This window comes from Malaclemys terrapin, chromosome 1, assembly GCF_027887155.1.
Source record: "Malaclemys terrapin pileata isolate rMalTer1 chromosome 1, rMalTer1.hap1, whole genome shotgun sequence".
In the NCBI taxonomy this organism is placed as follows: domain Eukaryota; kingdom Metazoa; phylum Chordata; order Testudines; family Emydidae; genus Malaclemys; species Malaclemys terrapin.
In genome coordinates this window covers 309,851,779-309,863,786 of record NC_071505.1, presented here as the reverse complement: position 1 = coordinate 309,863,786, position 12,008 = coordinate 309,851,779, and the positions used below count along the sequence as shown (strand labels likewise).

The 12,008-nt window shown below is 42.7% G+C and overlaps 1 protein-coding gene across 1 annotated transcript in view; it reads right to left on the bottom strand.

Annotated features, from left to right (window-relative positions):
- MTMR6 (myotubularin related protein 6) overlaps positions 1-12,008 on the bottom strand; it is a 35,278-nt gene extending 23,270 nt beyond the window's left edge. Inside the window, exons 1-3 of the mRNA XM_054015416.1 lie at positions 11,923-12,008; positions 5,765-5,881; positions 2,161-2,323 (exon numbers count right to left, since the gene is read on the bottom strand). Coding sequence (XP_053871391.1) covers positions 2,161-2,323; positions 5,765-5,881; positions 11,923-11,946 — 304 coding nt within the window. The 5' untranslated portion in view covers positions 11,947-12,008. The remainder of the gene's footprint in view (positions 1-2,160; positions 2,324-5,764; positions 5,882-11,922) is intronic.

Sequence of the window (12,008 nt, the reverse complement as noted above, 5' to 3'; positions counted from 1 at the left end):
GGAGTGGATTAGAGATAAAGCAGGGGTCTCAAACTCAATTTACCTTAGGGCCAGTGCCAATCCTCAAATCCTCCCAGCAGGCCAGTAATGTCACTCATACCACCCAGAACCCGCCCCCCCAAAACTCTGCGCTGCCCCCCCGCCTAAGGCTCTGGGAGGGAGTTTGGGTGGGGGAGGAGGTCTGGGGTAGGGGATTGGGTTGCAGGCTCTGGGAGGGAGTTTGGGTGCAGAAGGGGTGAGAGGTTGGGCTCTGGGGTAGGGGATTGGGTTGCAGGCTCTGGGCTCGAGTTTGGGTGCAGGCCCTGGAAGGGAGTTTGGGGGCAGGAGGAAGTATGTGGGGAGGAGGTGGGGTACAGGCTCTGGGAGGAGGTTGGGGGCTGCGGCACTTACCTGGGGCTCCAAGGCGGGGCGGGCTGGGGGGGGCCTCCGCGCGCAGCTGCCCCCAGGCACCGCCCCGCAGCTTCCCATTGGCCACAGGGGTGCTCGGGTGGGGGCAGCACACGGAGGCACAGCCCCGCCCCGGGGCCGCAGGGAGGGGCAGGCAGACATGTGGAGCAAGCAGGCAGATGCCACTCAGCTCTCCTGTGCTGCCGGGGACCCGGGCCATGTAAATCGTCCCAAGCACCGCCCCCGCAGCTCCCATTGGTGGGAACTGTGGCCACTGGGAGCTGCAGGGGCAGTGCCTGCGGACAGGGCAGTGCGCAGAGCTGTTTGGTCATGCAGAATCCAGAGGGGAGACATGCCACTGCTTCCAGGAGCTACTTGAGGTAAACACTGCACAGAGTCTGCACCCCTGAGCCCCTTCCACCCACCAACCCTCTGCCCTGATCCACTTTCCTGCTCTCCAAACCCCTCGATCCCAACCCAGAGCACCCTCCTGCACCCCAATCCCTCATCCCCAGCCCCACCCCAGAGCCTGCACCTCAACCCCCCACCCAACCCCCTGCCCCAGCCCGGAGCCCCCTCCCGCACGCTGAATTCCTCATTTCTGGCCCCACCCTAGAGCCCGCACCCCCAGCCAGAGCTCTCACCCCCTCCTGCACCCCAACCTGAATTTCATGAGCATTCATTGCCTGCCATATAAATTTCCATACCCACATGTAGCCCCTGGGCTAAAAAGTTTTCCCACCCCTGTTCTAGCAGCTGGAAGAATGTATAAAAGAGGGACAGTGACATCACCACTTGGCCTCTCTCCTGCCCTATCTTAACACCTAGAAGACTGTTTGGAAGACAAAAGACTGAGCTGGGGCGATTGGTCCCAGGCTGAGAAGGGAATTCAGCCTGTCTATTAAGAACTGTAAACTCCCATCCAGTGGGGTGAGAAAAAGTTGCTGGATTCAAATCTTGCTTAGTTTGTTAAAGTTTAGACTTTAGACTGCAATTTTATTTTTATGGCCTTACGTAACCTACTTTGACCTCTATGGCTAGCACTTATAATTTAAAACCTATCTTGCTTTAGTTAATAAACTTATTTTAATGTTTTATCCTTACCAGTGGGTTTATCTAAAGTGCTTGGGTAATCTGTTCAGATTACAAAGGCTGGTGCAAATCGTCTGTCCTTTGACAAAGTGACAAACTAATCAATGAGATTGCACTGTTCAAGAGAAGATCTTCAGCAGTGTAAGACAGTACATTTCTAAGGTACAAGGCTTGGGGGCTGGAGGAATTGGTTGGAGTCTCCCTCTGTATAATCCATGAATGGCTTAGAGAGCATTCATGCAACTCAGCTGGGCATGTCTCTCCACAAGTTGATAGCTGAGTGATCACAGCACTTGGAAGGGTTTGCTGCTTGTCACTGGCATAACATTGTGAGAGACAGCCCAGGCTGAAAAGTTTAAGGGGACTCAGTGGTCCCAGAGTCTAGGTTGTACCCGAAGGGATGTGACAACCAGCAGTGACTTTTATAAATGCGGTTTCACAATCGCTTAAGATCTCACCCTCTCCCATACCCGTACGTCAGCACACTCAAAACTACACAGAGTAACAGCTACCAAAACTACGCACAGTAGATCAATGGCTTTCCGTGTTTATGCCGCTCAATTTCAGAGACTTTACAGAAGCCTCACATTTAACAACAGAAATAGCACAAAGTCCAGAGTTGTTTTGCAGAATGGTGGCATAAACATACACTGCAAGGTCTTGTGCACTTGAAAGTCATACCTGGTTTTGACAGTTGCAGCAAAGAGTTGTAAATGTCATGACAATCCCTTTCTCTGGGAACAATAAAGTGAACTACCCTGAAGTTCTTGCACTGGATCACAAGAGGGCAGCCTGAAGTAGTCAAGGCAAGTTTCTCCACTGCAGCGATATGATGATGCAGTATCTATGGCACACAAGAATTCATCATTCAAGTCTTACTGTAAGATGTTAGTTAATAGCACTTTAAAATATACTTTTGAAAAGAGACACAAAGTATATTGTTAAACATAACTGAACAAGCTAGTCAAAAATCCTTATACAATAGGTTTAATTTGTTAAAGAAATTTCTGACACTGGCATTTTGGTCAACCTATCCCAGGGGTAGGCAACCTATGGCACATGTGCCGAAGGCGGCACGCGAGCTGATTTTCAGTGGCACTCACACTCCCTGGGTCCTGGCCACCGATCCAGGGGGCTCTGCATTTTAATTTAATTTTAAATGAAGCTTCTTAAACATTTTAAAACCCTTATTTACATTACATGCAACAATAGTTTAGTTATATATTATAGACTTGTAGAAAGAGACCTTCTAAAAATGTTAAAATGTATTACTGGCACTCGAAACCTTAAATCAGAGTGAATAAATGAAGACTCGGCACACCACTTCTGAAAGGTTGCCGACCCCTGACCTATCCTAACCATTTATTTGAAATTATGCTCCTTCTCTTCCGCTAAACTTCAAAGGATTACCAGTATGTCACAAACTTCAAGCGAATATCTTTCTTCACACATAATGCAAAGGTAAATCTTCAAAAAGGCAGGTCAATCACTTTCTATAAAGCTCCGTTGCCTGAAAAGCTGTATCCATTTAGGTGTTGGGAAGATATGTGGTTAGTTGCTTTCCATGTCTGGGAGAGCTCTTAAGTTCAAAGCATCAAAAATAGCAACCAAACAAAACAGCTAAAAGTACAGAAAAAGTTATTTTAGTTAACCTTTTAACTAGATTTAGTTGAACATTTTTCATCAAAATGATTTTCTGGAAGGAAAAAAAAAGTCTTTTTTGCAAAAGTGAAATTAAATTTTGCAAAAAAAAAAAAAAAAATTAATTCAATTTTCTGTCCTGAAAATCGAAAGGAGGGTTTCTCAGCTCCCTGTCTAGAAGGCTTTTGTCAATTTTGCTTTCCTTCTGTAGGCTGTGAAATTGACACAATTTTTTCCAGGAGGGCTGCTTAGGTTGAACACCTTAGCTTTCGGCCTCTCCAACACCAGAGCTGATGGTAGTGAGGGAAAGACAGGAAGGCTGAGCACCCTGCTCTTTGACAGCAGGCCTGAGAGGCTATTTTCAGAGTAGCAGCCGTGTTAGTCTATATCCGCAAAAAGAAGAACAGGAGTACTTGTGGCACCTTAGAGACTAACAAATTTATTAGAGCATAAGCTTTCGTGGACTACAGCCCACTTCTTCGGATGCATATATATATACACATCCGAAGAAGTGGGCTGTAGTCCACGAAAGCTTATGCTCTAATAAATTTGTTAGTCTCTAAGGTGCCACAAGTACTCCTGTTCTTCTTTTTGAGAGGCTATTGTCAATTTCATTTTCTGCCAGATCCTTCCATGCCAGCAGCTGAGAAAGCTAAAAAGTTTTGGTTCTCCAGAAACAATTTTTCTTGAAACCCCTTTTTGTGGAAAAAAAAATACAGCATTTCACCTCAGGTCAGGAGGAAAACATGGAATCTTTTGCAGGAAGGGATTTCCATTATCAGCCAGTTTTACTCTTAACACAAAACTCAGTTTTACTATCCTCAAACTTTAGTTTTAAGCAGTTGGACCAGTACTTGACATGCAGAAGATGGACTTTCTAATGAAGAATGTGAAGGTTACCTTACATTTATGCCTATAACTGTAGTTTATGTTAGTGCTCTTTACTTTTGACATCAATTCCTAGAATCAGCATCTCTTTACCCACACAGGTGTGAGCTAAGAGGCAGCATAATCTGTTCATGGGAACAGGATGAAAAGAGAGATGAGAAAGATCTACTATGAATTATTCTACAGCTACTCATCTGGATGATCTAGATGTTATACTCAGACTCCAAAGTCAGTTCCATACAACTTCTCTCCCACCAAACCACCACCTCAACCACAATACATATCCTTTGAGGGAAGAAAGAATTAACATAGGAATTTTACTAATTTTTTTTTTTTTTTTTTTTTTTACAGACGTGTAAACACAACAGATCAAATATGAAAAAAATGTATGTGTGATTTAACAGTTGTTTTCCTATGCAGGAAAGCCACAGATACAGTCTGCTTCATCTGAGACATTGAAAGGAACATATTGTTCAGCCCTCTTACTACCACAGTTGTTTTCTCCTCTTTAGACTCAAATAAAATTAGACAGGAGTTTAAGAAAGCATTTTGCAAGACATGTATTTGAGAGGAAGAGACTAGATTTCAACAACAGAATTTTATACAGTGGAACCCAGTTTATCCAATCTAATTGGGACTGGGGCCAAATCAGATAATCAAAAATCCAGGTAATATGGAGAATGGGCAAAGAGGTTCAACCCCTGGCAGCAAGGCCCAGGGCTGAGAGCAGGAGCTGAGCCCCGCCACCCGGAGGTTCAGTTAATACGGAGAGCCAGATAATGTAGGCTCAGATAAATGGGGGTCTACTATACTAACAATGATTAAAGATGCTCTTATATATACTCTGTCTATAAATTTACTTCAGTACAAGTTGTACTGTGGATACAACTGGACTGACTTCAAGGATATTAAAATGAAGTAAAGCACAATGGGAACAATCAGTGCTTTTGAACTTTTTTTTGTTAACATGTACAGCACCTTTCATTCTGAAGAATTCCAAAGCTTCTTCAAAACTATGTACTGTATCCACAGAAACACTGAAGTACAGATTCCACTGAGACAGCGGGCAGCAGCTAGCCAAGCAGGTAATCAGGATACAGGACTAAGGTCATAGCTGAGATGCTCATACCTTTTTTAAAAACCTACAAGATCTTCAGTGTTCATGCAGAACTGACACCCTTGGGTTTTGCGGTCTCATTTAAGGCTACAAGGATTTGAACCTCAAGTTCAAGGTAATCTAGATATGTTAAACCTGATGCTTAGAACACTAAACAATCTCTTCCCATCTGATTGCACAGAAAGTCAAAGTGGTAGAGATCTACACAAAGTCACCATACACAAATGAAGAACTAATTGGCATGACCATCTTTTAATAGACAAGAAATGGAAATTAGCTGCATAATGACGATTTTCAGAGATACCAAGCACCCACAGCTCCCACCTTTGAAAATCAGGCAGCTATTTAAGTGCTTAAATAATATGGATTTATTTTAGACTCCCAAGTTTTAAAATATTAGCTATAATGACAAGATGCAGCACTTAAGCCTGGTCACTGGCACAATAAGAGTATAGATTGTGAATCTATTGCTTATTGTTTGTGTGCATCATGAAGTAGGGGAAAATATTTGAGAAACTATATCCAGTTAATTATTTATCTTTAATTAGACATGCACAAGAAGAAAAAAAAGGAAAATATAACACATTTGGAGAAGCTATGCATTTTCAGGCTACAAGATAATGCATCTGATATCCTTACCCAAGTCTCCTTCTGGCTGGAGTCTATAAATAACAGATGTGTTGCTGTAAGGTACAGAGTTCCCATTAACGATTTGTTGCTGGTGCTGAAACGGTCTATTAATTTCACCTGCTCTACCTGCAGGAAGGGGGGGAAAAAAAACATTTTACAGGAAGTAAAAAATGACTGAACATTGCGGGGAAAACCTTCCCTGACAGTGAGATCTATCAGCCTGTGGAATAATCTTGAAAGTGGTAGAAACTCAAATACATTGCACATTTAAAACTACACCGGAAAAATACTAGGAAGCAAGCAATAGCAAACAAATCTGATTTGCCAGGAAGATTAACTAGGTAATCCCATTCAACACAATGCACAATAAATACACAAGGCTAGGATCATAAGTAGATTCAATTCTCATCTGTAAAGTTAAAATTTTTCAAATAAAGAATCACGTTCTGTTCTGCTACGTATTAGGGATTATTTTCCACTGGTGTTGATCGGTGCATTTAAGAACCATTTTGAAAGCAAGAGGTATAATTTGCTAAAGTAGAAAACATGTAGCATCCAAGTCTATCTGAAGTATAGCAGCAAATCCTCAAACAACAGTAAGTATATTATCCTGTTATGTAGAAGTCTCGAGTATTGAATTAACATTTTTTTTTCCTTCCGAGGTTTTCTGTATCCCTGTCAGAGCCCACGGACCAACCTGTCCTGACTTCATTTTCACTCCCACTTTGTACTGTTCCCACCCTCCAAAACCTAGGTCATGGTGTAATGACTTGCTCTCTGGTAGTGAACTGGATACTCCCAGTAAAATGGAAACAAGGGCTACTATCAGCAAAAAGACATTCTCCTAAAATAGCAGAGGACTTGTTTTTAGAATAGAGAGCCCCTGCGGGGAGAGATCTCTCATGCTGGCACCCAACCAAAAATCTTCCCATTCTTAACCCCAATAAAGGAATATTTCATAAAAAGGGGGTTTAGATAGCCCACAATTTAGCTGGCATGAACAAAGCCCTTTAAAAACTCCACACAGTTTGTTTTACAAGAAACAAACGTTACATGACCCTATATGTGAAACACCACAACACAAAAGCACAACAGTGAAAGGCTGGTCTGTGCAGTCCTCATTATTTCTTGGCAGGACTGTCTCATTAGTGCCAAGTTAGAGCTGTGTTACTAGGGGCCCAACGCTGTTCCCATTAAAGTCAATGGCACAACACCCAATCACTTCTATGGCAGCAGGATCAGCACCCAGGAGAGGTGGCTGTGACAGCATAGATAAAGCCCTGGATCAACAAAGCAGGCATCTGCATTTCCTAGATATTACCTCGATAATGCAGGCACAGATAATGGTATCATTCTAGATGACCGGAGTACTGCTTTACCGCGTTATATCCAAATTCATGTTATATCAGGTCGCGTTATATCGGGATAGAGGTGTAGTTTGGAAGCAATATTTTGACAAAAAATAACATTGTCTCTAAGAATTGTAGAGAGCTTTCAATAGCAGGATGGAAACCAGTCACCCCAACAATATATGAAATCTATTTACAGTGACCAGAGACACAGGAGAGGACTGAGTACTTGATTGGGACTGGTAGTGATGATCAAAGACTGCATAACAAAGGACATGTCTTGAATGTTCTCTAGTAAGATGGCTAGTATATCACAGAAGAAAAATACAACAATCTTAAGTCTTGCCTTGCAAGTGTTTAAAAAGCGATTAAACTCTGAGAAGTAACTAAATATTGTATTCTGTCATTCCAGGTTTACTGTCTTGCCATGACTCCATATCAAATTTGTTCAGGTTACAAACAGATTTCCTGCCCCCAAAACCCTTATTAAATACCATGCCTGCAAACTCATCCTGAGATCCAACAGCCAAGTTGTTCTCCTTCTGACAAAAATATTACTAGTAAAAGACCCTACAGTGGAATGGACTCAGAAGTACTGATGATTTTTGAAGCAGAAATTAATCCCATAGCTGTATTGTGCTCCAATAGTAAATAAGCTAAAAAGTACTACAATTGAATTCTTTCACTAAAAGAAGATTTTAATTGGAATACACATAAGAAACAAATGTGTGGTGCTCTTTTCTGAGCATAACCATACTATTTCTTTAGTCTAACCAAAAAAAAAAAAAAAAGATTGACAAACTGTCACTCCTGTACAATGTAAGCATCTAAGTACATTACAAAAGCTTGGCCAGACACTTGTAGAGTTCATTTCAGATTTGTTTAAAAAAGTAAAGAGCACCATAACTGGAAAGTCCGTCCACAGGCTGAACACAGTTATGTGTATGGCTTTATAGATCACAGAGTCAGTGGTAAGACGACTGGATGCATGTGTCAACAGTGCTCATTGGTAGAATACTGGGCCCAACAGTCGCTGCTCTTTAAATATTCTGTGACTGTGTGGGTTAGGCTCTAGTGCACCACTGCTAAGGTTCCACTGAGCACTAAAGTGGCACTACTAGAGGAACTGAGGCAGAAGCACAGGGACTGGGCTCTCCTAACCCCACTTCACATAGAATCCATCTCACTCACACCGCCCTTTATCTTTATTTTGCATGTTTAGTTCAAAGAGGAACAATGGATAAAATGTTGAAATGTATGTAAGGATTTAGGAGCTAAAGTCCCATTTTCAAATGCAATTTAAGCACTTCAAAGCGTAAATCTTATTGAAAGAGAATGGGATTTACGTTCCCAAGTCAATTAGGTGCTTTAGAAAATTTTACTCAGTATGTGCTGTAACAGCAATGAACACTAAGGGCAACTCCAAAGTTCCAAAGAGAATTTACAATTACAAACTCAATCCACAATAAAATAGCCTCATTACTGAGACTGGAAAGGAAAGGGAAGGAACTTCATGATTACCTCTTCAGATTAATGTTCTCACTGCCAGCCCATTGGTCTAGATCGGCGTGTCATTGCACTGTTGCCCCTAGACCCCCCTATAAGTTTTGCCTTCAAGCCAGGATTCCATTTGCAGCATTCATAGTTTGTTTAGCCATTTATTATACCATCCACGTGGAAAAACAAAATCTCCAAAGAGCAGTCAGATTAAAAAAGTAAATATGCCTCCCATAACAGTCAGAACAAAGTCCAGCCTAAACTATTATGCAGAAGGAATTTGCAAAATATTTATATTTGAATTGCCCCACTGCCCATGATAGATCTGCTTACATTTATTATCAACTGGTATGTGCCTGCTTGCCTGCCTTCCTCCACTCCCATGCACATTATATCCTCCAAAGTTTATTTGAAAAAAAATCCAAACAAACAAAGCAAGCACATTAGTAGACATGTTTCATAATTGAACAGAGTCCTTTCATAACCAACCTTGGTCATTCCTGACAATTCAATCCCACATTTTAATGTGAATTGTTTCTAGCAGGATTTAAAAATAATATTAGTCTCTGGCAGAGCACCCTCAAAAAATTCAGGGCATACCATTTAAATTTCCTTTTAAAAAAATTAAATTTCTCTCTCTTCATCTGATTATATTTACAGATAAAAGGATTTTTTTGACAAGAGAGAAACTTAGGCCCAATTCCTGCAATTAACTCTGCACAGTCAAATCCTGTACCCATCCTGAGCCTCATTGATTCCTATGGGATTGGGCCTACACAGAGCTAGGTGGAGGTTTGATGCCAAAATAACTACTTGGAAATCGGTGAACCTAGCTAACCCAGTTTCCTGTCAAATGTAAAGTTAAAAGTAAAACATACCTATATTCTGGATTGCTACTTTCATTTACAGGAGTTAAAATTTGCTGTAGTAAAAACAAAATTCTCAAACATTACTTTAAAAATGACAATGTTTCTTTCAGTCTATTCACTTGTCTCTAATATGTTAGTTTTGTGTAGCATAATAAGTCTTAATTTATGTAGCTTTGTTGGCAAGCAGCTGACTGATCAAACCCTCCCCAGCCATAATGAGTTTTATATTGATGCATAAAAAAAATTAAAAACCGATAACCTGCTCCCTTAATTAAATATTGGCTATAACTACAGTAGTTTAAAAACTGGAATGTGACATCATCCCCTTCCGCCATATGTCTATAAATCTTTATGGTCAGACTGTCTGATCATTAAATGAATAGCTTGTGAGGTGATGGCTTCTGGGGAACTGCAGATAATGCAGTCTTCAGCAGCCTTTGCAGACAGCAGCCTCCAGCAAGAAGAGAGGGAGTGCTGAACTGCAACTCATTCGGCATATCAAAAAAACACCAGACACCACAGAAACACAGACATCAAGTAGTTTCAACTAGGAACATTTTTGCTTCTGCCATTTGCTTCTTTATAACATATAAAGAGGGCCTGAACGTTTTGTTTATATTGAATTCCCCTTACTTCTTCTTTTCTTTACCATAGGAAAAATATCAGGAATGTCTACTCTGGCCTAAGTGGTTTTTCTGGAGATGTCTCAGAGAATGCATTCTATTAGCTCTCACACTAACTGAAGGGGCAAGGGTGATGAATCTTTAACAAAGGCATTCTTTCTCCACAGTATGACCTACCTACGTTAGAAAACAGATGCACACAAGTTTTAAACAGTTACTAAAAATCCTCTCGCTCATCCTTCACTCTCTTGATTCGTGATATCATTGGAGTAGTTTTGCAGACATCATCATCTACACTAGGGACATTCTCTAAATATTTCCCACCATAACAACAATTCATGTCAATTTGTGCTTACAATGTTAGAAAGAATTTTTTTCACATCAAGGTCCCAGAAGCAAAGACAAGGTTTTCATCTCGAGGCCAAAAGACCAAAAACATCAAGACACTTGATCACGGCCTTGGATAGACCAAGAGACTACCTATACTTGACCAGAGCTCAGAGAGTACTTGAATAGACTAGCAGTCAGCACTTCACTCATTGACTTTGCTCAGAACAAATCTAATTGACATGGTATTAAAGATGCTGGCAATCTGTCTATACTAGAGCCATGATCCAGCATGGGCAGTCCCTTATGCCCGTGCAGGGCTCTACTGAAGTCAACTGGGCTCTACACTGGCGGATAGATGGCCATGCATGAATCAGCTTGGACGATGACTGTTTACAGGCCCCATCAGTTGTGTTCTAGCTCTACCATAAAGAACTAAAAATTGGTTCAAATCCAGTTTTTTCCCTTTGCAGGTCATCTTTAAAGAGGAATCATCAATTTAAAAATCACATTTCTGTATGAATTTTCCCTACTATTCATATAAAAATAAATCATAAAACCAGAACGGGGAAGAGAGTTTCCATTTCTTTGCCTGTTTACTTTGTACACAAGATGTTGTCAGATGTACAACCACTTGCACCATTTCCTCTGCATGACTTCTGTTTGAGTCTTTCACCCAGCAAAAGGAAAATATTAAAAAAATTTTTTTTTTTATTGTAAAACCACAGGAACTGACAGAGAAACACACTCCAGGGGAACTTGGCAACTATTTTTAACCCCCTTTGAACATAATTATATTTCCAGCTGACATCTATAGTGTGTACACTGAATATTTTCCTTTGGTGGGGTTATATCCTGCTCTGGCTGGGGAAGACAGGAGATGACTTGATCTGGAAAGTCTGCTCTATCTCTACCTTCTGTGATCCGTGAGGCACAGGAGGAAAAATGCGTCCTGTGACCGCTCCCATCGCGGAAACCATGTCAGCGCGGAGTGGGGAGAACACAGGCAGGGAGGGGGAGGTGGCTTTGCAGAGAGACTTTCACCACTCCCAGTTTTGTCTGTATTTCACAAACCTGCTGCACCAAACCGGCCGCGACTCCAAAGAGGGACCGGGGGGGGGGGGGGGGGGGATGGGGGGGGGGGGAAGATCCTGCCAGCAGAGAGCGGCCCCGGCCCTGTCTGTACCCAATGTCCCTCACAGCTCCCCCAACGCAGCAGAGACTCACCTGCCATCCTCCCGGCAGCATCTCCCCAAAGGTCCCTCTCCTATGGCGCCGCCACGCCTCCCCCACAATACTACCACCCCTATGGCCCCCCACCGCCCTCCCGCACCCAGCTCCCTACTACCTGCAGCCCCCCCGTGACCACCGCACCCTCCATGGCCCCCCCACTTCCCCCAGGGACCCAACCACCCCTATGACCCCCGGCCCCCCACAGTGAGCCCCGCAGCGCCCTCCCGCACCCGGCCCCCGAGCGCGGGGGAGGGGGCGGCGGCGGGTACCTTGGTGGTGCGGATGTGCTCCATGGTAGCTCCCGCCGCCGCTCACAGCTGCCGCCGCCCCGCTACGCCCGGCGTCTCCCTGCCAG